The sequence below is a fragment of the Castor canadensis genome, chromosome 7 (assembly GCF_047511655.1).
Source record: "Castor canadensis chromosome 7, mCasCan1.hap1v2, whole genome shotgun sequence".
Taxonomy (NCBI): Eukaryota; Metazoa; Chordata; class Mammalia; order Rodentia; family Castoridae; genus Castor; species Castor canadensis.
Window position 1 is genome coordinate 130,330,575 of NC_133392.1, and position 25,079 is coordinate 130,355,653.

The 25,079-nt window shown below is 40.5% G+C and overlaps 1 protein-coding gene across 1 annotated transcript; it reads left to right on the plus strand.

Annotated features, from left to right (window-relative positions):
* The first annotated feature begins 725 nt into the window (after window positions 1–725).
* LOC109678621 (L-amino-acid oxidase-like) lies at window positions 726–6,910 on the plus strand. Its single transcript, XM_020154119.2, has 7 exons — window positions 726–756; window positions 2,371–2,585; window positions 3,083–3,195; window positions 4,307–4,508; window positions 5,113–5,181; window positions 5,393–5,529; window positions 6,055–6,910. The coding sequence occupies exons 1-7, from the start codon at window positions 726–728 to the stop codon at window positions 6,908–6,910; spliced, it is 1,623 nt and encodes a 540-aa protein (XP_020009708.1).
* Window positions 6,911–25,079: the final 18,169 nt, after the last annotated feature.

Here is a 25,079-nt window from a genome sequence, read left to right on the forward strand (position 1 = left end):
TTGTTAGCCAGCCTGTCTCCCTCCTCCTGCCCTCCCCTCCAACCCCCATCCCCCGCAGTGCACAGAGGAAAAACTGGCCTTGGCACTTCAGCTAGCTGGCCTCATTCACAGGGGAAGGAGCTCCAGTGCCAAAGAGCCCCACTGTGCCTAAGGAAACCCTGGAGGGCCCAGAGGAAGGGGCAAAAGATACTCTCCTCTGCAAATAGGTCAGGCCAGAGAACTCTGTCTGACTGCCAGATGCCCCTAAGAGGGGCAAGGAGGGCATGGCCTTTCCACTGGAGCGCCTGGCAGATCCCCTCCATAGACTCACAGCAGAGCAGAAGAGCCCATACGTGGAACACCAGTGGGAGCGGGACTTTGTCTGTTGGGAGCAGTCAGGAAATTTGGTCTGTAATGGGAGCCCAGACACTTGAGTGTCTAGCCAGCCCTCACCTCTTGGTGGGAGGTGATCATAGCAGGTCTGGGATGGCCCTCCTGCTCCTACATCCCCTCTCCCAATTGGCACCCAAAGCTAGGATCTGGGCTGAGAAGGGGCTTTTCCTAGGAGGGAAGATGAAACTGAGGGTGGAGTTAGTCACCATGGTCATCTCACCTGACAGACCAAGCCTTGAGGGCAGGGCTGTCCTGCTTGACCCAGCCAATGGGCAGGCTGCCGGGACAAGAGCCAATTACTGGTAAAGTGAGCTAGCTCCTCATAAAGAGAGGGGAACTGCCTAGGGCCCAGCATGAGCTTCAGGGCCATGGCCAAGATGAATGGTAAGTGGAGTCCCTCCTCTAGGTCTGAGAAGGAAGAGCCTGAGATGGAGGTATTGGACACTGAAACTGAGAGAGGAACTGTACCAGGAGGAGGGATATACGTCAAAGGATTTGACATGGGTCTGAGGACAAGTCTGAGTTTAGGAGTGTGCACGGGGAAGGAAGATGGGGAAGGAATAGAAGCTCATCCAGGGGCTGAGGATGGGTAGAGGTGTTGAAAGCAGGCCAATAGAATGGAGATGGGTCTGGAGAACAAGTCTTGAGGTTGCGTCCACTCAAGTGGGAGGACACGGGGTTGAGACAGAAATGGCAATAGTTCAGGGAGATAGAGAAATTTGCCAGGAGAGAAAAATGGACTAGGGAGATTGAGGTAGATCTGGTGTGGAAAGAGGAGATGAGGCTTGGGGATTCTTTCCCTTGGGCTTGGTGACCCCTTTCCTCTTTCCTGAAGGGTTGGCCCAGTGGAAGGCTCTCCTGATATTGGGAAAGGTATGCACTGTGAGCTGTCTGGGTCTCCTGCTTCATCCTCAGCAGGTACTCCCTGAAATTCCCTTTCCTTCTGGAAGCTTCAGTTATGCCACCAGTACAAAGACTGAACTGAAAGGTTCTCACCTGCCAAAGATCTAGAGCTAGTAGGAGTGCAATGTACATAGTTCCTGCCTGTTCCACTTGGGAGCAGTTGACAGACACTGAGGAGACCACAGTGTTAGGCTCCCAAATGTGTTTCTCTAGGAAGAAAATCAAATCACTCAGGACTTTTTGCATGGTGGTCATCAACTCCCTGAGCAATGGTTTCTAATCTTAGTGTTACATTCAATACCTAAAAAAGCTTTGGGGAAAATATTGTAAGGCTGGAGAATAGTAAGACTGCCAGTTTTCTACAGGTCACTCCTCACTCCCTACCTCCTAAGAGAACTATGCCTGCACACACCCTTTCTTTTGCACACAGGTACACACACTCACAAATACATACATTCCCGAATACAGATATCCTCACTCTCAAAATGCATGCACAGAATGCACACCAGCACCCATATTCGCATTCAGGCTCGTTACCCTCACTCTTTCAAATCCAGGTCCACACACTCCAGTTCTCAGTCCGTCTTGCCTTCCCATACAGGTTCATATGCCCACAGCATTCCACAAACATGCTCCTCACATACAATCATGAACAATACACAGCTGTACAGAGCAGTAACATAAACGTGCTCACAAACTGACTTGTGTACAGAATCAGTCCTTTACACACTCACAGACAAACCCACATATTCACTCACCAACAGAAGCAGGCACAATCAAATATCAACCTGTCATACCCATGAATTTCCAATCACATGCACACACATAAACTTGCAAGCCACATTCACAATCACACACTAATCACAAACTAACACCACTACAGTTCACACATGCATCTATACCCCACACAACACAATCACTCCTACATAGACACAGTCACAAATACACCCATCTACAACCACATACTCACCAGACACTGTCCTGATCTGGTTTTCCTATACCTGTTCACACAGTCAAGCTCATCCTGGGCAGGGCGGGTAGAGTCCAGAGCTTGGGCCCCAGAAAGGCCACATCTATTGCTTTTTCTGCCCACAGGAATTCTGATCTTGGGACTTCTGTTGGCTGCCTCCAACTGCCTTTCCTACTATGAGGACCTGGCCAAGTGCTTCCAGGACCCAGATTATGAGTCCTTCCTCATCACAGCCCAGGATGGACTCCACACCTCCCCACTGTCCAAGCGTGTGGTTATAGTGGGAGCTGGCATGGCAGGCCTGACAGCAGCTAAGACTCTTCAGGACGCTGGTCACCAGGTGAGGAGTCCTTGGAGGGATCTCAATCATTTGCCTCCAATTTGCCTCCTTGGGTGGGGAAAAAAAAAAGGATGGAATTACAGCCAACTCTCTGCACATAACCCACTGGGTCTCTGAAACTCTTCACCCTTAAATCATTGCTAAGGGCCATTTGTGTTCTCATGGAAACAAAAGCAAAGAGCTGTGCTACTAGATAGGGCATCTCTTGTCCCTATCTAGTATGTCTAGTATGTTTCTTATATGTCAATTATATCACATATCTTGGCCTAGATAGGGCCAAGAGATGCCTATCCCTGGCCAACAGGGTCTCTTCAGATTCATTTACATTACTCAGGACTCCTCTGGAGGAACCAGACCCGGTAAAGCTGTCCTGCCCGTGTGGGGCCTGATGCTGAGGATTCTAGGCCACAGCACATGGCCATGTGGAGGTGGAAGCAGAGGGAGGGGAGAAGGGACAGATCATCTCTAGAAATGACAGCAGCCTCTCTGGACTCTAGGTAACCATCTTGGAAGCCAGTGACCATGTTGGAGGTCGAGTGGTCACATTCAGGAACAAGGAGGAAGGCTGGTACTATGAACTCGGGCCCATGAGAATCCCCAAATCCCACAGGTGAGTCGAGGGAGAGAGAGGGAGCAAAGGGCAGGTAGGAGGGATAAGGAAGAGCTGGGAGGGACCCTGCCACCATCATGTCAAAGCCCTTTCAGGTTCACTGCATCAGGCGATTCAACTCAGTAAGTCAAGACTAATGCTTTTCTTCCATTTAACAGAGGAGATTAGGGCTCAAAGCTGAGAGTCACATGGGAAATGACAGATCCCAAACAAATTATAACCGTTGCCATTAACTCATCAAATTGTACAGCTTAAATATAGGCAGTTTCTTATATGTCAATTATATCACATTAGGCTGTGAAATTACAATAATAGTTACTATTAATAGCTACCAAGTGTTGAGCACTAGCTGTGCCAGGCCCTGTGCTAAGCATTATATTTATATTAATTGGTATTTTATATTAATTATGGAGTTGTTGATCCTCACCACCCTGTATTTTGACACTCTTATTCTCATTTACAAATCAAGAAATGGGCTCAGGGATGTTAAGTGACTCACTCTAGTTTCTCCTAAGAGAAAGTGATGGAGCTCCTCAAAATCAAATCATATGCCTGACTCCTAAACCATATTTGACTCCAGAAGAGAACAAAGCCCCGGATTCTGAGGCTTCCAAAACAAAACAAAGATCTCCAACCTGGCATCCCACATACCTCCACAAATATGACTTCTGGTTTTTTTTATTTTTTGCCTTTTATGTAAATTGAACCCAAAGTTTCCCTCCAAACCACAAAAAGCAAAAAACAACTCAACCAGCCCAAACTGTGAGTCATTAGATACAGCCTCAAACTTACTTAGAAATGGAAAATGGAATTTCAAAAATTGTCCAAACTAAAAGGCCTCTAGCTCTACTTTTGAGTCCTATTATCTAGGATTTCCTAAAGGGTCTTAATTGAGTGATGGGTGAATTTCCCACCCCCTATATCCCCAGGGCAAACCAGAAGGGGGAAAAAAACAATGCCTATAGCAAGAGGAAAATGAGATTAGAATTGAGCAAGCAGTTAGGCTGAGCCCCCTGGGCACAAGAAGAAATGGATTTTCCCGGAAGCAGTTTCTACTATGGGACCAACAGGAACAAGGATAGTGACCACATTATGTCTGTCTCTGCTCTAGGCTGGTTCACAGCTATATCAAGAAGCTTGGCCTGAAGCTGAACAAGTTCATCCAATATGATAAAAACACCTGGTACCTTATCAACCAACGACACTATCGTGCCTGGGAGATCAAGGAAAACCCAGAGCTCTTGGGCTATTCCATGAACCCCAAAGAGAGGGGCAAGAGTGCTATGAATCTCTTGCACCAGTCCATCACCCAGGTGCCTACTACATTATCCCAGCTAGGGTCTGGAAGGAAAAGGGTCTGGCCTAATGTAGCCCAACAAGTTAGTGGATGGACTCAGGTCCTCTGACTTTTACCTGGTGCTTCTGTGATTGGTCCACTTTCCTCCTATAAGACTGTCCTACCCTCAACCCCACATCTAGCTCCCTCTCTTTTCCTGTCCCTGGGTGGTCCAATGGCCCATTACTTAGTCAGCAACAGTGGGAGGAAAGAGACTACTAGATTGGGATCAGCCAATTCTTGGTGGTGATCAATTCTCCTGAGTCATAGTGAAGATCTTTGTCCTAAACTTTAGTCTCAAAAAGGTCTTTAAACAAAGAGGAGAAACTTAGAGGAAGAAAAGCATGTAGGAGCTCCTAGAAGAACCCTTCCCCTGGTCCTTTCATCACCCCTCTTCCTTGTCCTTACCTCTTCCAGGGACACCTAGAGAACTCATCTAAAGGCATGCATAGGTGCCCGTTACCCAATCCCCATAGCTCCCCGTTGCCCAATCCCCATAGCTCCTTGTCCACAGCAGCTTGAATGCTCCTTGTGACTAGGAGGCCCACCTTGATGGTGGTGTCTTTCCTCCCCTTCTGCAGCTCAAACAAAGTCTGAAGACATTCAACTGTAGCCACCTGATGTCTTTTTATGATTCCTACTCCACCAAGGTGAGTGAGATAAAAAGCCCCAGGATGGAGGTGGGGTGATGGGCTCTGTGCTTGGCCTATTCTCCTCTACATACCAGGATGCTCTCTTCTCACTGACAAAGCCTTTGCCTTCCTGGAGTCCAGTCCCACCCTTGCAGGCCCCTTCCTTTACACTGGGCCCTCTATACTACACTTCCTTCTATGGTGTGCCCCCCCAACCCCCTACCAACAGGCTTTCCTGCTAAAAGAAGGGATGCTGAGCAGAGGAGCAGTGCAGATGATTGGGGATGTGATGAACGAGAATGCTGGATACCAAAAGTCCCTCCTGGAGTCCCTGAGGATTGCCAGCATCTTCTCCAAGAGTGACGAGTAAGGCTCATCTGGGGCCCAAATGGGACTCCACTCCCATTGGGTATATGCCAGGTGCTGTGCAGAGCACTTTCCAGGCATTGTCACATTTAATGCTAAGGATACCCTGAAAGGTAGATACTATTATTCCAAGCTAATTCATAGGTGATGATGCTAAGTTATTATAAAATTTACCCAAGTTCACACAACTTGGGCTAGGGCTGAAGCCAGACTCCAAACCCAGATCTGTAGGACTGCTCAGAAGGAGAATTACAAGGCAGCTGAATTCATGGGCTCCAGCATTAGACTGCGTATGTGATCTTGGGAAAATCTCTTCTCTCTGGGTCAGTTATCCAAGCTATCAAATTAAGCAGCAATCCCTTCCTGACACAGCACTCTATATTAATTATGATTATGGTATATGAAGTGTCCTGCACAAGGTGTAGGGAGCTGGTTCCCTCCCTTTTTAGACCAGGAACACGTCTGGCAATGGGTCACACAAGCCTGGTAGTGTCTCCCACTTTCACGCTCTCTTCACCCCTGCAGATTTTCTGAGATCACTGGTGGCTTTGACCAGCTCCCCAGTGCCCTCTGCTCCAGCCTGAAGCCTGGTACCATCCATTTGGGGTCCAAGGTGGAGATGGTAGTGAGGGATGGGCCTGAAGTTCAAGTTTTGTACCGCACAGGCGGGCCCACTTCATTGCTGCACAATCTCACCGCTGACTATGTCATCATCTCTGCCTCAGCCAAGGCTACTCGCCTCATCACCTTCCAGCCACCTCTGTCCCCTGACAAGAGAGATGCCCTGCGCTCAGTGCACTACACCAGTGCTACCAAAGTAGTTTTGATCTGTGATGAGCGCTTCTGGGAACGGGATGGCATTCAGGGAGGAGTCTCCATCACTGACCGGCCCTCCCGCTACATCCACTACCCCAGCCACAGCTTCCCAGGTGGCAAGGGCATTCTGCTGGCCTCCTACACAGTGGATGATGATTCGCTCTTCTTCACTGCCATGAAGCAGGAGCAGGTGGTGGATATTGTCCTGGATGACCTGGCAGCAGTGCACCAGATACCCAAGGAGTTGCTGCAGCGCATGTGCCCCTCCTCAGTGGTCAAACACTGGTCATTGGACCCTCTCACCATTGGTGCCTTTGCTGAGTTCACACCCTACCAATTTGTGGACTATTCAAAGCAGCTTTTCCAGCCAGAGGGCCAAATCTACTTTGCTGGTGAGCATACTTGCCTGCCCCATGCCTGGATCGACACTGCCATTAAGTCCGGCATCCGGGCTGCCAGGGACATCCAGGCTGCTGTGGACAAGGAGGCCACAGGAGGACAGATGCCTCAGCAGAAGCCTTTCACCAACATCCAAGACAGTTTCTTTCCTAAGAGCAATCCCTGAGGGAGTCTGGCAGGAGCAGGCTGGGAGATGGGAGGGATAGGCAGCAATCCAGGAGAGAGGTCACCTTTGGTCTCTCTCGCCCACAAGCAGGAACCCAAAAATGCCAGACATAGAACCCAGCTGGAAAATTGGCAAGAAACATCATCCCCTTACCTATTTCCCTCCCCTGCCAGCCCCCGCAGAAAGGAAGCAGTAAAGTTAGAGTATACGGGAGGATAAGGGTAGAGAATGCTAGAATCAGCCCTGAGCTTGGAGGAACTTGTCTCCTGCTGCAAACTAATAACAAGCAAAAAGGAAAAGGTTCAACAATGCCTAATTTCTGTCACATACAGCTAGAAGTCCTTAAAGAAACAGACAAAACTCAAACCACAGCAACATTAAACCGCAGGTTGACAACCTGAGCACAACCCACAACACACACAAAACCCCATTATAGGACCTCACATCTTGTCCAATGTGAAGTCTAGATGACTGGGAGAGGAAATGATTCTATTCTGCTCTTCTTTAGGGTTACTGAGTGGGATCTTGGCTTCCCAGAGCCTGAGGGTCCAAAGGCTTTTCCTCTTCACCCTCACTTCCCCATCACCAACCAGAACCCCACCACCTCCACCTACCCGGTCTACACATCATCCTGGAAGGATGCCAAGCTCTTTCTATATGTTCTTCTCTACTCTTCTCCTTTCTAAAAGCTACTCTGTCTTTCTAGACCCAATTTAAGTTATTCCCCCTCCCCAAGTCCTTGCCTGATGGCTCCCCAATATTCAGTGACCTCTCTCCTTTGATCCACAGCTCTTTCCTTCCAGAGTCCCAAACATTTAGGCTGCAACTCTTATTATGCTATTATATAAGTACTTCATAGGTGTGTATTATCTCTCCAAATATACTGAGGGCTCCCAAGGGCTGCGATCATATCTTTCATGAGTTTGTTCACATTTTCCTTTATAACCATCAAATACATGCTATTTCCTTCAGCCTGTCAGTAGTTATTAAACTTCTACTGCATGTCTGGCATTGTGTTGGGCACCAGAAATGCCAAGAAGGAGTAGCATTATGAATCAGCCCTCTACTCTCTCTTATGTCCCAAATATTTCCCTGCATCGGCTTGCAAATCCAGCTCAAGTTTTGTCCTCAATTCTTGGAGACCAAGGGATATTCCTGGATATTTGAGTCCAATTAGGCAAAAGAAAAAGTAAGTCAAGTCATAAGCTCTCTCCCTGGAAAACAGTCCCACCAGAGAGACCCTGGAAGGCACTAGAGACAAGCACAGTAAAGTATTGGTAGGGAGTTCAATGTTAAGACTGGCAGATGGTACAGGAAGGAGGAAAAGAAAAAAATCACATTTTCTTACTAAAATTTAGTCAATTGTTAAGACCCTGTACTGCTTTTTTCTGGGTTTCTATTCACCACTACATTAGTTGGGATGTTTTTACTTTCAAGTGTCAGAAATCAAATTCAAACTAGCTTAAGGAAAAAGGAGATAATGTTTTGGCTCTCATATCTAGGACATTCAGGATGAAGCTGGCTTTACCTAGAAAGACTGGGCTCAGAACAGAAAAGCTGTCATCAGAGTTCTCTGTCTTCCCATCTCCTGGCTGCTTTTCTAATGTAGCCTCTGTATTGGGTTGAATAGCATACTTCAAATTCATTAGAATAAATGCATATAATCTTACTTAGAAATATGATCTAGGTAAATGTGATCGAGGTCAAATGATAAGAAGAAGGAAATTTGAACCCAGATATACACAGAGAGAAGACAGTCATTTGAATAGAGGCAGATACATGCATCTACAAAGCAAGGAATGCCAAAGATTTCCAGAAAACACCAAAATGTAGGGGAGATAGAACAGAGTTTCCCTCAAAGCCCCAGTAGGAGTCAAGCCTGCTGACACATTAATTTTAAACTTCTAGCCTCTAGAACTATAAGAAAATAAATTTCTCTTGTTTATGCTATCCAATTTTGTGATGTTTATTACAGCATCCCTAGAAAACCAATACAGCTTCCTTCTGCTTTTCTTTTCTTTTTTTAATTTGATACATATTTTTGAAAGACTTTCTCAAGATTTTTTTTGTTTTTGTTTTTGTGGTGGTATTGGGGTTTGAACTGTAGTGCTTGAGCCACATCTCCAACCCCTTCTTCTGCTTTTCTTCTGGAAAAGAACCCAGTCAGAAGCAATTCCAAGATCATGTTTTTTATATGTTGTCATACAAGAGAAAAGAAAGAGTTCCTCTCTTCCCAAGTCTTCATATATATTTCTATTCTGCCCATCCTCCTTCTTGATCAAGGAGCCACCCCTTAGCTTAGAAGTGTGTCTTTTGACTGGCAATTCCAGTGGCCACCAGAAATGGAAAGAGGGACAAGTCCTTAAAAACAATATTCTGGGCAGATTAAAATAATAGATGAACTCACAAATTGCAACTCCTCTTGATGCCATATTTGGGCTAAGGAATACAGCCAAACTACTCCAGAGCTTGGATAAGCCAACTCGCTCAGTCCTCCAACACTACATGACTCACCATCAACAGAGTCACAATACACATGGAGAACCAGAGGCCAAGTAAACTGCACTCTAGAACCTGGCCCCATCAAGGGAGGAGTCTGTTTCAAAACTGTCTCCTGTTTAGATTTGATACTTTCCCCTTAAGATTTTCACAAAAGTCTTAAGATTCTCAGAGCCAGTCTGAGAGGAGTCTTGATCCAGTGAAGACCAGCCAGAGAAAGAAGCAGAAGGCATGACCATTGGATAGGAAGGGCTCTGAGGAAGAGCTCAACACAAGACACCATGAATTCCTAAGAATTCACAGGTTCTTAAAGAAACAAGTCAGAGAAGAGAACAGGGCAATGAACTGGACAGTGAGTTTACCAGAAACAACAATTCCTTGCTGGTCTCTGTCCACTGGCTATAAAAATGATGAACCCCCAAAAGGCACAGAGTAAGCTGTGCAGAGAGGAGGGAGCAGGATGAGGGAAGAATGGATAGTGAAAGACTGATGAATCTGTGGCTCAGAGGTAAATGACTCCTAGCATTTGGATGGAAGTATTAAGCAGAAGACAAAAAAATCTCAGAGATAGCAAGGGATTCTCACTAGGATACAGAGCTACCACATGGGATTCTGGACTATAAATAACAGAAACCAAATCTGAACCACTCAAGTTTGGAGAGGAAATTGCAGAAGAATATAAAGAGGCTCACAGAATTGATGGGAAGGCTAAAAAACAGTCTTGCAAAGTAGACCACATGGCCTGAGCCACAGCCAAAGTCAAATTGTAGGAGAAGCCTGATAGATGGCACTGTGGCCACTGAGCACTGACTGCAACCACTGTGACCACTACCATGGGCCACAAGATGCTACCATTGCTACCACAGCAAATTGCCAATTGTCCACTGCTTCTTTATGTCTCTCCTCCCAGATTCAAAGTCCCAGATGGAAGTTTAAAATTGACTAAGTCTAGGTCAGTGCCCAGTCCCTGGCTCCTGAGAGTCAGAGAGATCAGGGAACCAACCAACAACATTCTTTCATTTGAGAGTTGGGAGGTGTGTTAGTCAGTTTTCCATCACTGTGACAAAAAATACCTGAGTAAATCAACTTAAAGAAGGAAATGTTTATTTTGGCACATGGTTTCAGAGGATTCAATCCATGGTCATTTGGGTCCATTGGACTGTGGGGAATAAGAACATCATGGCGTGGAGTACATGGTAGAGCAAAGCTGCTCAACTCATGGTGGACAGAAAACAGAAAGTGCAAGAGGAAAAGGCCAGGAACAAGATTTACCCTTCAAAGGTGCACTGCCAGTGATCCACTTCCTCCAATTAGGCTCCTTCACCATAGCCAACTCATCAGTGGATTAATTCATTGATAAGGTTAGAGCTCCATAATATAATTAACTCTCTTTTGGGAGAGCAATACAAGAGTTTGAGCTCAGGGCTTCATGCTTGCTAGGCAGGTACTCTACCACTTGAGCCACATCCCCAACCCCTAATTAACTCTTTTTTTTATTTGTTTATTCACATGTGCATACATTGTTTGGGTCATATCTCCCCCCATCCCCTGCCCTCTCCCTCTCTCCTCTACCCTTTCTCCTAATTAACTCTTAATAATGCCATTAGCTGGAGACCAAGCATTCAACACATGAACCTTTTGGAAGAACACTTCATGTTCAAATCATAATGGGAGATAAGATGGTACCTTCCATAAAATAGTAGATTTCCAATAGTAGATTTCCCAGTTGGTAACAGGGATTGACACTGAGCAACCATGAAATGAACATCAGGTGATGCCCCAAAGGTTGAGCAGGAGGGACACAAGATATCTCTTCCTCATTAGTCTATCCTCTGTATAGTAAGAATAACATCCCATCATATCATGGCTGAGGGAATTAGAGAGTATTTATAAAATGTACTTACTGATTATATGCATTAAGTAGGACCTTGACCTCTAATAAGATAAAGTATCCTCAGTTTAAAGGTGAGGACTCCAGGTTCTGTGGGATTGAGTGACTTGCTGAATGTTTGCCAGTTACTGATAAGGGAGAATTTGCAGCCAGAGTGTCTGACTCATAAGTCTAGTTCCTTTCTAAGTGGGTGTAAGGACTCCCAGCCCAGGCCTGCCAAATCATGTGGAGGAGGCTTACCTTCTCCCCCTGAATGGTGAGGTGAACTGCTGGGCAGGGTCTGAAACCACTGAGGCCCACCTCTAGGAACTGCATCCTGGTGTGTATTAGCTGCCAAGCCAGTCCAAGGGTTCTGAGCTAAGACCACCCAAATCATGTGACTTCCACGACAGGGAGATCTACTGCTGGGTGGGGCTTGAAAGCACTGGGACCCATCTCTGGGAACTTAATCTCAACACGGGTTTGCCTTCAGGCAGGTCTGAGTCCAGACCCTTAAAATCATGAGACTTCCTCCTCCTTCCCACAAGGAGGTGAATTGCTAGACAGGGTCTGTAAACATTGAGACCAGAGACGGAATGACTATGTCCCACAGTTCTCCCATAGCCAGTGCAGAACTCAATGCTCTGTGTGCTCCTCCCATTCTGATGCATTTTGGGGTTACCCCAAGGCTTGAATGCTTGCTGCTCCTGAGGACACAAACTGGGTAGCTTATGGAGAAAGTGGGAACCTGTGCAGCCAACCCTTCTACAAGAGACTCCAACTAGATTACTTTGATCTCAGCAGTGCTGAGGATCAGGCCCAGTGCCCTGAGCACATGGGTGACTGCTTAGCTACTGAGCCACACCCTAACTCCAGTGCTGAGAAATAGCACCTCAACTCAGCTACTTACACTGTCCTGCCTGAACACTGAGACTAATTTCAACTGAACTTCTAACCAATGACTTTGCCTCAGAAATATGAAAAAAAAAAAAGAACATCACTCCTCTAAAACTCAACAACTCCACAGTAATGAACACTAATGACAAGAAGCAGATGTAATCTTAGACAAAGAATTTAAAAACTGATTACAAAAATGATCAATGAAACTAAAGAGAACATGAATAAATGCCTAAATGAATTTTTAAAAACCTCAAAGAGCTAAATTAAATAAAGAAGACAATACAGAACATGGAAGAGGAATAAAGTGATAGAAATTCAAAAAATCAGATTGAAATTCTGAAAATAAAAAGTTCAATAAGTCAAATTAAAAACTCAGTCAAAAATCTCTCCAATCAAATAGAAGATTAAATAGAAGAGAGAATATCAGGACTTGAAGACAAGATAGAATAGGTATAAGCTAAAGAAATAGAAAACATAATCAATAAAATAATAGCAGAAAGTTTTCAAAATCTTGAGAAAGAGATGATCATTCAGGCAAAGGAAGCTTTTAGGACTCCAAAAAGATAAGACCAAGAAAGAACATTCCCATTTCATACTATAGTCAAAACATTAAGCATACAGAACAAGAAAAAAAAATATTGAAAGCTGCAAGAGAGAAGTGTTAAGTCACCTATTAAGGTAACCCTATCAGAGTAACAGCAGATTTCTAAAAGCAAGAAGGACATGAGATGATGGATTTCAAGCCCTAAAAGAAAAATAATTTCCAATCTATTTCCTATACCCATAAAGCTATCCTTCATAACTGAAAGAGACATAAAAAATCCCACAATTAATAAAAACTAATGCAACTCATGACCAATAAACCAGTGCTGCAGAAAATACTTAAAGAAATCTTACACACAGAAGAGGAAGATAAAAGCAATCACAAAAGTGTGGGAAAAAATAAATCTCATTAGATGAATAGATAACCAAATAAGGAGTAAGGAAGAATCAAGAACAACAAAACCAATAAAATAGCATGAATCACCACATACCTTTTAATAATAACTGTGAATGTTGATGGTCTCAATTTTCCAATCAAAAGACATGGACTGGTAGATTAAATTTTTTAAAAATAACCATTTGTAACCTACAAGAAATGTGCCTTAATGGCAAAGACAAACATAGGCTTAGGATAAAGAATGGAAAAATATTTTCCAAGAAAATGGAGCCCAAAAGCAAACAGGAGTAGCCATACTTATATCTGAAAAAGCAGAGTTCAAGCAAAAATTAGTCAGAAGAAACAAAGACGATCACTTCATATTGATAAAGGGAACAATCCAGCATGAAGAGATAACAATTTAAGCATATACACACTAAATGATGGCACACCCAGTTTCATAAAGCAAATATTACTGGATATAATGCAGGTAGATCTCAATACAAAAGTAGTGGGTAACTTTAATACACCACTCTCACCAATAGATAGGTTATCCAGACAAAATAATCAATAAGGAAACATCAGAACAAAATGACATTATTGAGCAAATGGTCTTAACAGACTTCTACAGACTATTCCACCCAACAGTTGCAGAATATCCATTTTTCTCTGCATCCCAGGAAACTTTCTCCAAAATAGATCATATCTTAGGACATAAAGCAAGTTTTAAAAATACAAGAAAATTGAAATAATTTCCTGTGTTTTATAAGAACACTAGAAATCAATAATAAGAGAAACTACAGAAAATATCCTAACACATGGAGACTGAACAGTCCACTCTTGAATGATCAGTGGGTTATCAAAGAAGTAAGGGAGAAATCAAAAAGTTCCTAGAATCAAACAAAAATGAAAACATCACTTGCCAGAACTTTTGGAACACATCAAATGCAGTGCTAAGAGGGAAGTTTATCGCTATGAGTGCCTTCATTTAAAGAAAATCAGAGGCCCCAAATAAACAACCTAATAATATACCTCAAGCTGTTAGAAAAACAAGAAACAATCCAAACCCAGAAGCAGTATACAGAAAGAAATAAAAACGATCAGGTCAGAAATTAATGAAATGGAGACTAAAAGAACAATGCAAAGAGTCAATGAGACAAAAATTTGGTTTTTGAAAAAATAAACAAGCTTGACAAACCCATAGCCAAAACAACTAACAGAAAGAAGGAGAAGACCTAAATTAATAGAGTTAGCGATGAGAAAGGGGATATCACAACTAATGCCAATGAAATTCAGAGGACTATTAGGGAATGCTTTAAAAAAATATATTCTAATAAACTGGAAAATCCACAAGAAATAGGCAAGTTTCTAGACACATATAAACTACCAAAGTTGAATCAGCAAAATACAAACCACTTAAACACTATATAACAAGCAATGAAATTGAAGCAGTAATAAAGAGTTCCAACAAAGAAGCCTAGGATCCACTGCTGAATTCTCCTAGACTTTTAAAGAACTAATAATACCAATGCTCCTCAAATTACTCCATAAAATGGAAAGAAAAGGAATGCTACCAAATTTATTCTATGAAGCCAGAATTACCCTAATAACAAAGCCAGATAAGAACATGACCAAAAAAATTATACACTAATTTCCTTTATGAACATGGAATAATATACACCATGGTAAGTTGGTTTCATTCCAAGGATACAAGATTGGTTCAACATATATAAAATAAACAGCACATAAACAGAATGAAGAACAAAATTCACAAGATCATCTCAGCTGAAAAGGTCTTTGACAAAAACTCAACATCCCTTCATGATAAAAGAAGGATCTTGCCTCAACATAATGAAGGCTATATATGACAAACCTATAGCCAGCATCATACCAAATGGGGAAAAAACAGAAACCATTTTCTTTAAAGTCAAGAACAAGATAAGGGTGTCTATTCTTTCCACTCTTATTCAATACAGTGCTTGAATTCCTAGCCAAACCAATAAGGCAAGAGAAAGAAATTAAAAGGCTATAAATAGGAAAGGTAGAAATCAAATTACTCTTATTTGCAGATGGTATGATCTAACACATAAAAGACCTAAAGACTCCACCAAAAATCTCTTGGATCTGATAAACCCTTCAGAAAAATAACAAGATATCAAATCCACCTATAAAAAAGTCTAGTTTTTCTATATAGCAGTAGTGAATAAGCTGAGGGAGTTATCAGGAAAATAATGTAAATTAGTTTAGCCACTATGGAAATTAGTATACAGGTTCTTCAAAAAAGTAAAAGCAGAACTACCATATGATCCTGCTATACCACTCCCAGGTATACATCTGAAGTAACGTAAATCTACATACACTAGAGATACCGACACACCCATGTTTATAACAGTACTGTTCACTATAGCCTCGGTGACCATCAACTGATGAATGGATAAGGAAAATGTTATACACATACACAATGGAGTATTATTCCATCATTAAAAAACAATGAAACTGTGTTGTTTGCAAGAAAATGGATGGAACTAGAAATCATCATTTTAAGTGAAATAAGTCATTTGAAAAAGACAAATATCACGTGTTCTCTCTCACATGTGGAACAGAAAAGAAGTTCATAATAATCTACTGCTTCCCCCAAAACAAGTCTTGGAAGCCTTAAGGGCAAGTTCAGGCAAATGCCTAAGTTATATATGATCGCAATTTTACACAGACTGTTCAAAATCCTTGAAAACAAGAATGTTCACAAATTCATTTTAGGTGGCAAATATAATTGGATACCAAAACTAGGAAGAGAAAGTTGAAGAAAGAAAAGATTTAGACCAATTTCAGAACAATTTAAAACAGAGATGTAAAGAGAAGTGATATGTCAGCAGACCATATGCCATATGTACAAAATAAAAAATTATTATTTTCTTAATAAAAGGAATTAAAATTTATTATTCTCTTAATAAAAGGAATTAAAAGACACTTCCTTAAACCAACAGAGGGTATCTCCCAAAACTATAAAGAAAACTTCAAGATTCATGGTGAAATATTAGATGTAATCCCCCCAAAACAGGAGCTAAACAAAGATGCCCCAACTGTTGTTCCTAGCTAGTGAAAGAAGGCAATAAAAACAAATATAAAGTATAAGAATTGGTAAGAAGGAATAAAACTGCCACTGTTCACAGATAATATCACTGCCTACACAGAAACTCCAAGAGAAAATACGAAGTATGATATAAATTCATGTGGCATTTTATCACTTTTGCCAAAGGACAAAAATGTCTAAAATAACCAAAGCAATTTTTGAAAACATCGAAATTTATTTTTAAATTATGGTAATTAAGACCATGTGGAATTAGATCAACAAAACATAATAAAGAGCCCAGAGACAGACCTAAGAATATGGAATAAGAATATGAGAAAAGTAATCCCTGCAAGTCAAAGGAAAGAAGGATGATGTAGTCAGCATCTGATCTCAGGAAAATTTGTTATCCATATAAAGAAAAAAATGAAGCCCCATCTATATCACCCCATAAACAGATCAACTCCAAGTGGATTAAGTTTATTGTGAAGGCAAAACCTTAAAACTTTCAGAATGATAACAATAACCTTCATGAACTAGGGAAAGATTACCTGTACAAAACACCTAAAATGCAAATCACATTACAAATAAAATATAAATAACTAGGCATCAAATATAACTTCAAACAAACTGAAAAGTTATACCACAGCCTGAAAGAAAATAATATATATATGTGTGTGTGTGTGTCTATATATATGCACATTTTACTTAATCCCCTGTGGTAGATGTTTTATGTTTATTTTATAAATGAGGAAACTGAGGATCAGTAAAGGGAATAAATTTGCTCATAATTGTAAAAAACCAAAACTCAGCCCAGGTATTCTTCTTCTGAAACCCATGCTTCTAATCCTTCCCTTACAGCCCCTTGTGTGAACATGGAGCATGAGGCATAGGAAAGAGAATCTAGCACAAGAGAGAGGAAAAGAGAGAACACTTAATTAGACAGAAGAGCAAGGTTTCAGGGTGATGGCAGATCAGAAGGTCTGAAGGTTCCTGAAGAGATGTCTCAAATATCACAGAATTTTAAGAAAGTCTGATATATTTGAATTTAAGAGGAAATCTAGACAATAGTGGGAAAAGTCAGAGAACAACTTAGTAATAACTACATAGAAAACTAGGGAGTAAGGTGGATGGAAATCATAGATTGTCTATACTACTATACTCCCCTACTGCGTGTCCTTCGGTAGGGGAGTAAATAAATAAATTGTGGTATATTTAGGCAATGTGAAATTCTAGGCAGCAGTTAAAAATGAAAGAGCTCAATTATCTATGTGTCATCTTAGAAAAGTCTTTAAAAATTGGGTTCAGATGTAGCTCTGTGTGTGTGCTTAGCATGAGGTCCTGGGTTCAAACCCCAGCACCACACACACACACACACACACACACAATGGTGAGTGAGGAAAAATAGAAAAACAATAAAACATATATCATTATATATTAAATCTAAGAACAAAATAATACTGTAAATTTTAATTCATTCATACTTGATTAAAAACTATACAAACATGGACAGAAGAACACACACTAACTTTAGAATAGTGTTCTCTTCTAGACAAGAATGGATTAAGACATAAGTAGCAAAAATCAAAATGTATTAAATCTGCATGGTGGGCACCAGGATGATTGTTATATTCTTTTTGTATTCAATTCTATATTTTTCAGTGTTTTAAAAATATTTCAGAATTTTAAAAAATAAACATATACACATAAAAGAGGAGAAAATGTCCAATTATAGTGAATCAACTCTCAAACTCACTTATAGCTTTTATCCATCTGAAATTTAATCCCAAAGTCTGGTTCATATTTTTATCAAAATTCTTGGGAACTGAGGACAGAAGGCCCATTTCAGTTCTAGGAAAGACTACACAAAACAATGAGCCTTGCCCCAGGAAACACATGAAAAAGGAAGACTCTGCAAGTCTCTATACAACCTAAAGCTTAGGTCAATAGAAATACTCAAGGGAAACACTGTATTCAAACAACCCGTACTAATAAGGAAATAGCACAATAGAGTTCACTGTCCAAACTCAACCTGCTTTTCTCAGTACCCCACCCAGGCATCAAGACCTTCAAATTATGCTAAGTGATAAAGTTGAGCCTTTCCTCAGACTTAATTAGGTCAATCCCCTCTGAGCTTCTAAGCACGAATGGATCACCAAATCAGAAGGATTAAAAATTTTTTAACAAGTAACCTTTATTGAGAGCACACTATTTTCCAGTCATTTTTTCTAAGTCCTTTTCATATATGCATTAAATCTTCACAACACCTCTATGAAGGAGATATTTATTTTACCCTTCGTCTGACTGATAAAGAAACTGAAGCACAAAAATTAATAATTTTCCCAAGGCCACATAGCAATTATCTGATGCAGCTATAATTAAAAAACCAGAAGTTACTGCGCTGGCAGAGCGGCTCAAGTGGTAGAGCACCTGCCTAGCAAATGTGAGACCCTGAGTCCAAACCACAGTACCACCAAAAACAAAAAAAAAATCAAAAGTACTGAAGGTTTTCAAAGTGATGCAGGGGGGAATAATAGGGCTGGGAAAAAGGACTGGGACATTTAACGACATGCAAGATAACATGCTATGACTTTTATGATCGCAAAATCAAACCTTATAACCCTAGAAGTACCTTGAAAGTTCTAATAGCAAGCTCTTGCTCCAGCATCATGAATGTGAATCACAATTTTTTCAAGCTTCCTTTTGAATATAGTTTCACAGAGGAACATACAATGATGTCACATTTATCAGTCCTGTCTCTACACTTGATTTTCAGATCAGAAACATCTTTGGATCAACCTTCCTTGCAGCACTGATTTAACCATCCTTTACAACGATGTAATTGTCCAGGAGTCACAGGCAAGATGCACAGATCAAGTTGCACTCAAAGAATCATTTATTCCCAAATGGAATTCTACATTAACTTGGTCACTCATTACTTGCAAGAGCATTAGCTCTGATTTATATAACTCTGAGAATTTATAAATGCTGGAATATAATTTACAAATGTTTAAAACAGATTCAAGATCTAAAACTTCTTGTTATATACCTGCTTACATTTCTACCATACTGAACATTTTCACAAGGATATTGCCTAAGAGGACATTCAAATGTATGTGAACAGAGAGAGCAAAACAGTTTCCATGTCAGAATTACATGTTATCCAACTATTTCCAAGGATTCAATGACCATTATCCGGAACTATACACTAAAGGACTCTAGGGACAGTTTACTTCCAAATATCTAGCCCTTTGTCAGAATATAAATCTCAACTTGTGGCTTGTAAAATAAAGACCCTGAGGATTGAAGGAGCAAGTTTTTTCTAGCGAGAAAGGATGAAGTAGCTATGAAAAGATATCATTCTTACTCACAATGTATAATACCTTCCCTCCACCAAGTGCTGACTCCTGCCAGTTAGCCTGGAGTTAGTTAACCTGCCAGCTAGGTTAACCAAATCTCACACAGCAACCTCCTTCTCTTATCCAGTACCATTCAACACACAGAAGAGCTACTCCAGATGCAACAGCATCACAAAAAGCCACTATATCTTCTTCAATGTAGAAAATGCAAATGAGAGCGTTTCTGCCTCTAGCTCTGCTGGAAAACTGGACCAGACAACCTGTCTGTGTCTAGGTTGTGGTGAATGCAAGTCACACTGCCCTGATGGAGGTTCTCTGACTCAAGCTGGGAAGTAGCCTTTTCTTCATGACTGACACCCTGGTTTCCCTGTTTCTCACTGGCCTAGGTATGTTCCCTACCTTGCTATGAAGTTAAGACCTCCTGAACCATTTAGTGCATGCAAAAACCATAGGCTAATTGAAGTGTATCACTTAAGATAGCCATTTAGACTGAATCAAAGCGTAAAACCCAAGAAGCCAGGAGTGGAGACACACACCTGCAATCCCAGGCAGGAGAATCATGAGTTCAAGACCTGGGCTATATAGGAAATTCAAGTCCAGTCTCAGCTACTCAGTGAAACTAAGGACTGGAAGTATAGCTCAGGGGAGAGCACTTGCCCAGTGTACACAAGGTCCAGTGTACACAAAGCTTCAATCCACAACACTGCAAAAGAAAAGAAGAAAAAGAAATGCACCATTCAGCAAAGACTTCCAAAGCATTGTCTTTTTTCTTGCTTTTGATCTCAGAATAAGATAAAATAGAGTTAGTTTTCTTTATCTTAAGGAGTTCAGGATCAGGATTAAGGGGCTGATCAATTTTGTTTTGTTATTAAGGAGGGCTTCCTTACCTTAGGGTTCTGGACTGGTGACACCTAAATATTTGGTATTACTTTTCAAACATAAAACATTGGGGTTTTTACTAATGACAAAAATAGTATATGTGACTGGCGTGGTGCACACACCTATAATTCCAGCACTCAGGATGCTGAAATAGGAGAATCATGAATTCAAGGCCAGCCTGGGCTACATTCTGTATTAAAAAAAAAAAAAACAGCATGGATATAGATTCATCCTACCTATGATATTTGCCGATCTGTTTTTTCACTTCAACATAAAATAGCCTCTTCCTATGCCTAAACTGTGGATATATATTATTTGTTATTTGCTTCTTGGTATTCTATTACATGTATTAAAATGCAGTGGTTACAAGTACCTTCTTCTGAACCAAACAGTCATGAATTCAAACCCTGACTCCACCATGTACTAGAAGGGGGACCTCAGCTAAATTATTAAATCTCTCTCAGCTTTAGTTCCATTATGTGTGAAAAGGAAATTATAACATCCACAATAAAAATTAGGAAAATTAAATGAACTAGTACCTAAAATGAACTTTCAGGATGCCTAACACATAATTTCTTAATAGATAATTAGCACTATCTTAAGAAAACTGTGTTTTCTTTTAAGTAATCACCATTCAATGAGCACATTAGTTGTTTCTAATTTTCCTTTTAAAAACAAATAGCACATGGGCTGGGGGTACAACCAAGTGCTAGGGCCCTTGCCCAGCATGCACACAGCCCTGGACTCTATTCTCAGCACTGAAAAAATAAACAAATAAATAAAAGTAAATAGAAAGCAAAAAAGTGGCACAATACATCTCCATTCATGTAAAAAAATTCTATTTGTATAATTTGTTCTAAGTTTAAACCATGAAGTAAAAGTCGTAGGTCAAAGCATACATCCAGCGTGACATTTCTAATTTCCACCACAGGTTTATAACATTGGCACATAGGGAGCTATAACTTAGAAACAGCACAAAGAAACAGCTGAAGCAGAAAAATCATGAAATGGAGAAGCAGAAACAGAGGTGGTCTATCTTGTGTAGACTTGATGGTAAAGAGAGGCAGAGAGAAGACAGTATAGAAGAGTTTATACAAGTTCTGGTTCAGACAGCCCAGATTCACACCCACATCTATCCATTTTAGCTGCACACTTAGCTGCTAATTCAACCTCATTCAAAAAATCTAGTAAGCAGCTAGATGTGGTGGTATGTGTCTACAACCCCAGTTACTCGAGAGGCAGAGTAGGAAGATCACAAGTTCAAGACCAGTCCCAACAAAGTTAGCAAACCCTATCTCAAAAAAACTAAACAAAAATAAAACAAAGGGCCAAGGATATGATTCAAGAGGTAGAGTACCTTGCCTAGCATGTGCAAGGCCCTGGGTTCTATCCCTAGTACCACCAAAACCAAAATCCAGTAAGTAAAACTAAGGAATTTTTTAACTGTGAGGAAAAAAATAATGTACGCAAAGGGTTTTACACACTGCCTAACTCAAGTAAGATCTCAGTGAGTGGTTACTATTAAGCATAATTCCAACTAAATTAGAAAATGAAACTAGGGAATAGCAGAGCACAGAATAAGAACACTTCTAATGTTTCAATAAAGATATAACCCTCACATTTAAACCAGATGATAGCACACAAAAACTAGAAAACTATAGACCAATTCCATTTATAAATATAGATGTAAAATTCCTGAAAACAAGAATAAGAAAGCTAAGACCAGCAAGTTCTAAAGCTTAATAATGTCATGCCCAGGAAGCAGCTGAGTAACTTAGGTAAGTTTCTAAACTCTTCAGCAACTCATTTTCTTCATCTGTAAAACAACAAAATAACCTGTTGTTTATCACCATAGGATTATGGTGATGAATGGAACATAAAGAACTCAGAACACTGGTGTACAACAAATGTTTAGTAAATGTCAACTGTCAACATTATCATCACCACTGGAATGCAAGTATGGTTTGACTTCACACACACACAAGAAGAGGAAAACCATGATTACCTCAACTGCAACTGAAAAGGCATTTCATAAAAATGAGCATTCATTTGATGTTGGTGACACATAGCAAGATACATGGGTAAGCCTTGTGTACATTTTAAAAACCTACAGAGAATATCCTTTCTAAGGAGGTCCATTATCACTGACCTATTCAGTATTTTTCTGGATGTCCTACTTAATGCAATAAGTCTAGAACAGGAATCTAGTGGTATAGATACTAGAAAAACAGAGAAAACTCTTCTTCATATGGTTTGCAGATTATCTGAAGAGCCAGAAAATCTGAATCAAGATAACTAACTGGGACAGCTATTAGAACTCACATCTAAATTCAGGACCAATATTTAAATTGAATGTTACTAAGATGGTGTGATATAAAATAACATAAAAAGGTCAAAGTTTTATCACTAGTCATCAGAGACATGAAAATCAAAACCACAATGAAATAACATCTCACCCCAACTGGAATGACTCTTATCAAAAAGGCAAAGTAAATAAACAACAAATGGTAGCAAGGATGGGAAGAAAGAACTCATCATACACTGCTATTGGGAATGTACATTAGTACAGCTATTATGGAGAATGATATGGAAGTGCCTAAAAAATCTAAAAATAGAACTGCCATATGATCCAGCAATCCTTTGGATATGAAATCCACAGGAAATGGAATCAGTATATCAAAGCAATACCTGCACATTCATTTTTGCAAGACTATTTATAATAGCCAAGATACAGAATCAGCCTAGGTGTCCATGGGCAGATGAATCAATAAAGAAAAGGTGTCACATATATACACATTGGAATATTATTCAGCCATAAAAAAGAATGAAACTGTCATTTGCATCAAAATGGATGGATGTTACATAAAGCAAAATATGTCAGACACAGAAAGATAAATATCACATGTTCTTGTATGTGGAAGCTAAAAAAGTTGATCTCCAGAAAGAAGAGAGGAGAATAGTGATTGCTGGAGGCTAGAAAGGGTAGGGAGGATAGAGAAGGTAGTCAGATAATGGGTACCAAAATATGGTTGGATAAGAAGTGCCAAAATTCTTCAGCATAGTAAGGTAACTGAAGCTTTCAACAATCTATTATTTTATTTTATGAAAAACTAAGAGAGGAGTTTGAGGGATCCAAACGCAAAGAAATGATAAGGAAATGGAAATGCTAATTTCACTGATTTGATCATCATACATTGTAAAAACGTATTGAAATATCACACTGAATCCCATAAATAAGTACAATTATGTGTCAATAAAAAGGAAAAAAATCAATAGTTTTGCTGTATTTACCAGCAGTAATTGTACCAAAAAGGGTTCTTGGTCATAAGAATTCAATTCTGCAAAAAGGGAATTTATAAGGGTTCACAGAATTAATAAAAGGCTGAGGAACCAGGGCTTAAATATGGAAAGATTGGGGGAGAGGGAGGAGGCGGAGTGGGTGGTAAGGGAGGGGGTGGGGGCAGGGGGGTGAAATGACCCAAGCCTTGTATGCACATATGAATAATAAAAGAAAAAATAAATAAAAATAAAAATAAATAAATAAATATGGAAAGATTTAATGGTGCTATGCATCAAGAATCCTAATAGTTGGGCACCAGTGGCTCACGCCTGTAATCCTAGCTACTCAGGAGGCAGAGATCAGAAGGATCGTGGTTTGAAGCCAGCCCAGGAAAATAGGGTTTCGAGATAGGGTTTGCCAGACCCTATCTCGAAAACCCTTCGCAAAAATAGGGCTGGTGGAATGGCTCAAGGTGAAGGCCCTGAGTTCAAGCGCCAGTACCACAAAAAAAAAATCATAATAAATAATCACATAGTAAAAATACCTGAAAAAAAAAGATAACAGCCATTTAAAAAATACAAAATAACATCCCGCACTGCAGTGAATTCACCTCCAGTCATCTGATTAACCAGAGCAAAACCCAGTGCCGTCCCCTTGATGAGCCACTCCTGGAACAGTAAAAATCACTTGAGCCATTTCTGCCAGCTATAAAGAAAAATAGTTGAGTATACTGGTCCATGCCTATAATTCCAGCACTAGGAAGGCTGAGGTATGAGGATCAAGAGCTCAAAATCAACCTGGGGGCATGGCTCTCCAGGGCTGCTTCCAGGAGATTTCACCAAGAAAAATATCCTCATTTCTATCTACTAAAAATTTAGAAGCTCTGGCAGCATGAGTCTGCTTTACTGCATGAAACCAATCAAGTAGGCCTGAGCCAGTGAACTAGCTCACCACTCACCTATTGCTTATACCTGCTTCCCTGGGTCACAGTACACTGCTGGGACTCAGTTCCTGTTAATATTTAGATTATAATATGTGATTTTAAAACAGTAAATATTTCTACATACAAACTTCTACCCATGCAATTAACTACTGTATACACAAGCAAATGCACTTCCTGACAGGAGAAAACAGAAATATATCCCCAAAAGAAAAAATAGTCATAAAGAAATTTCTCCAGATTCTGAGGGTTTACTTTTCTTTCATACTCTACAACAATTTCAACTCTTTTTTTTCTTGCTTCTACTATAAGAAGGATACAAAAAGTCTTCAAAGAATAAAGACAAACATTTCCCTTCTTATAAGATTAGAAGGCTCTGGATTCAAAAGAAATTTACTCTCAGAGGCCTAACATCAGATGAAGCCCCCAAATAATAAGGAAGGAAGGAAGGAAGGA

Bases quoted from the DNA above. Each gene is read 5' to 3' on its own strand.
- LOC109678621 (XM_020154119.2), top strand. From the start codon at position 726: ATGAGCTTCAGGGCCATGGCCAAGATGAATG. The intron at 2,586-3,082 runs GTGAGGAGTCCT...TCTGGACTCTAG, and splicing joins TTCAGGACGCTGGTCACCAG to GTAACCATCTTGGAAGCCAG. The intron at 5,530-6,054 runs GTAAGGCTCATC...TCACCCCTGCAG, and splicing joins ATCTTCTCCAAGAGTGACGA to ATTTTCTGAGATCACTGGTG.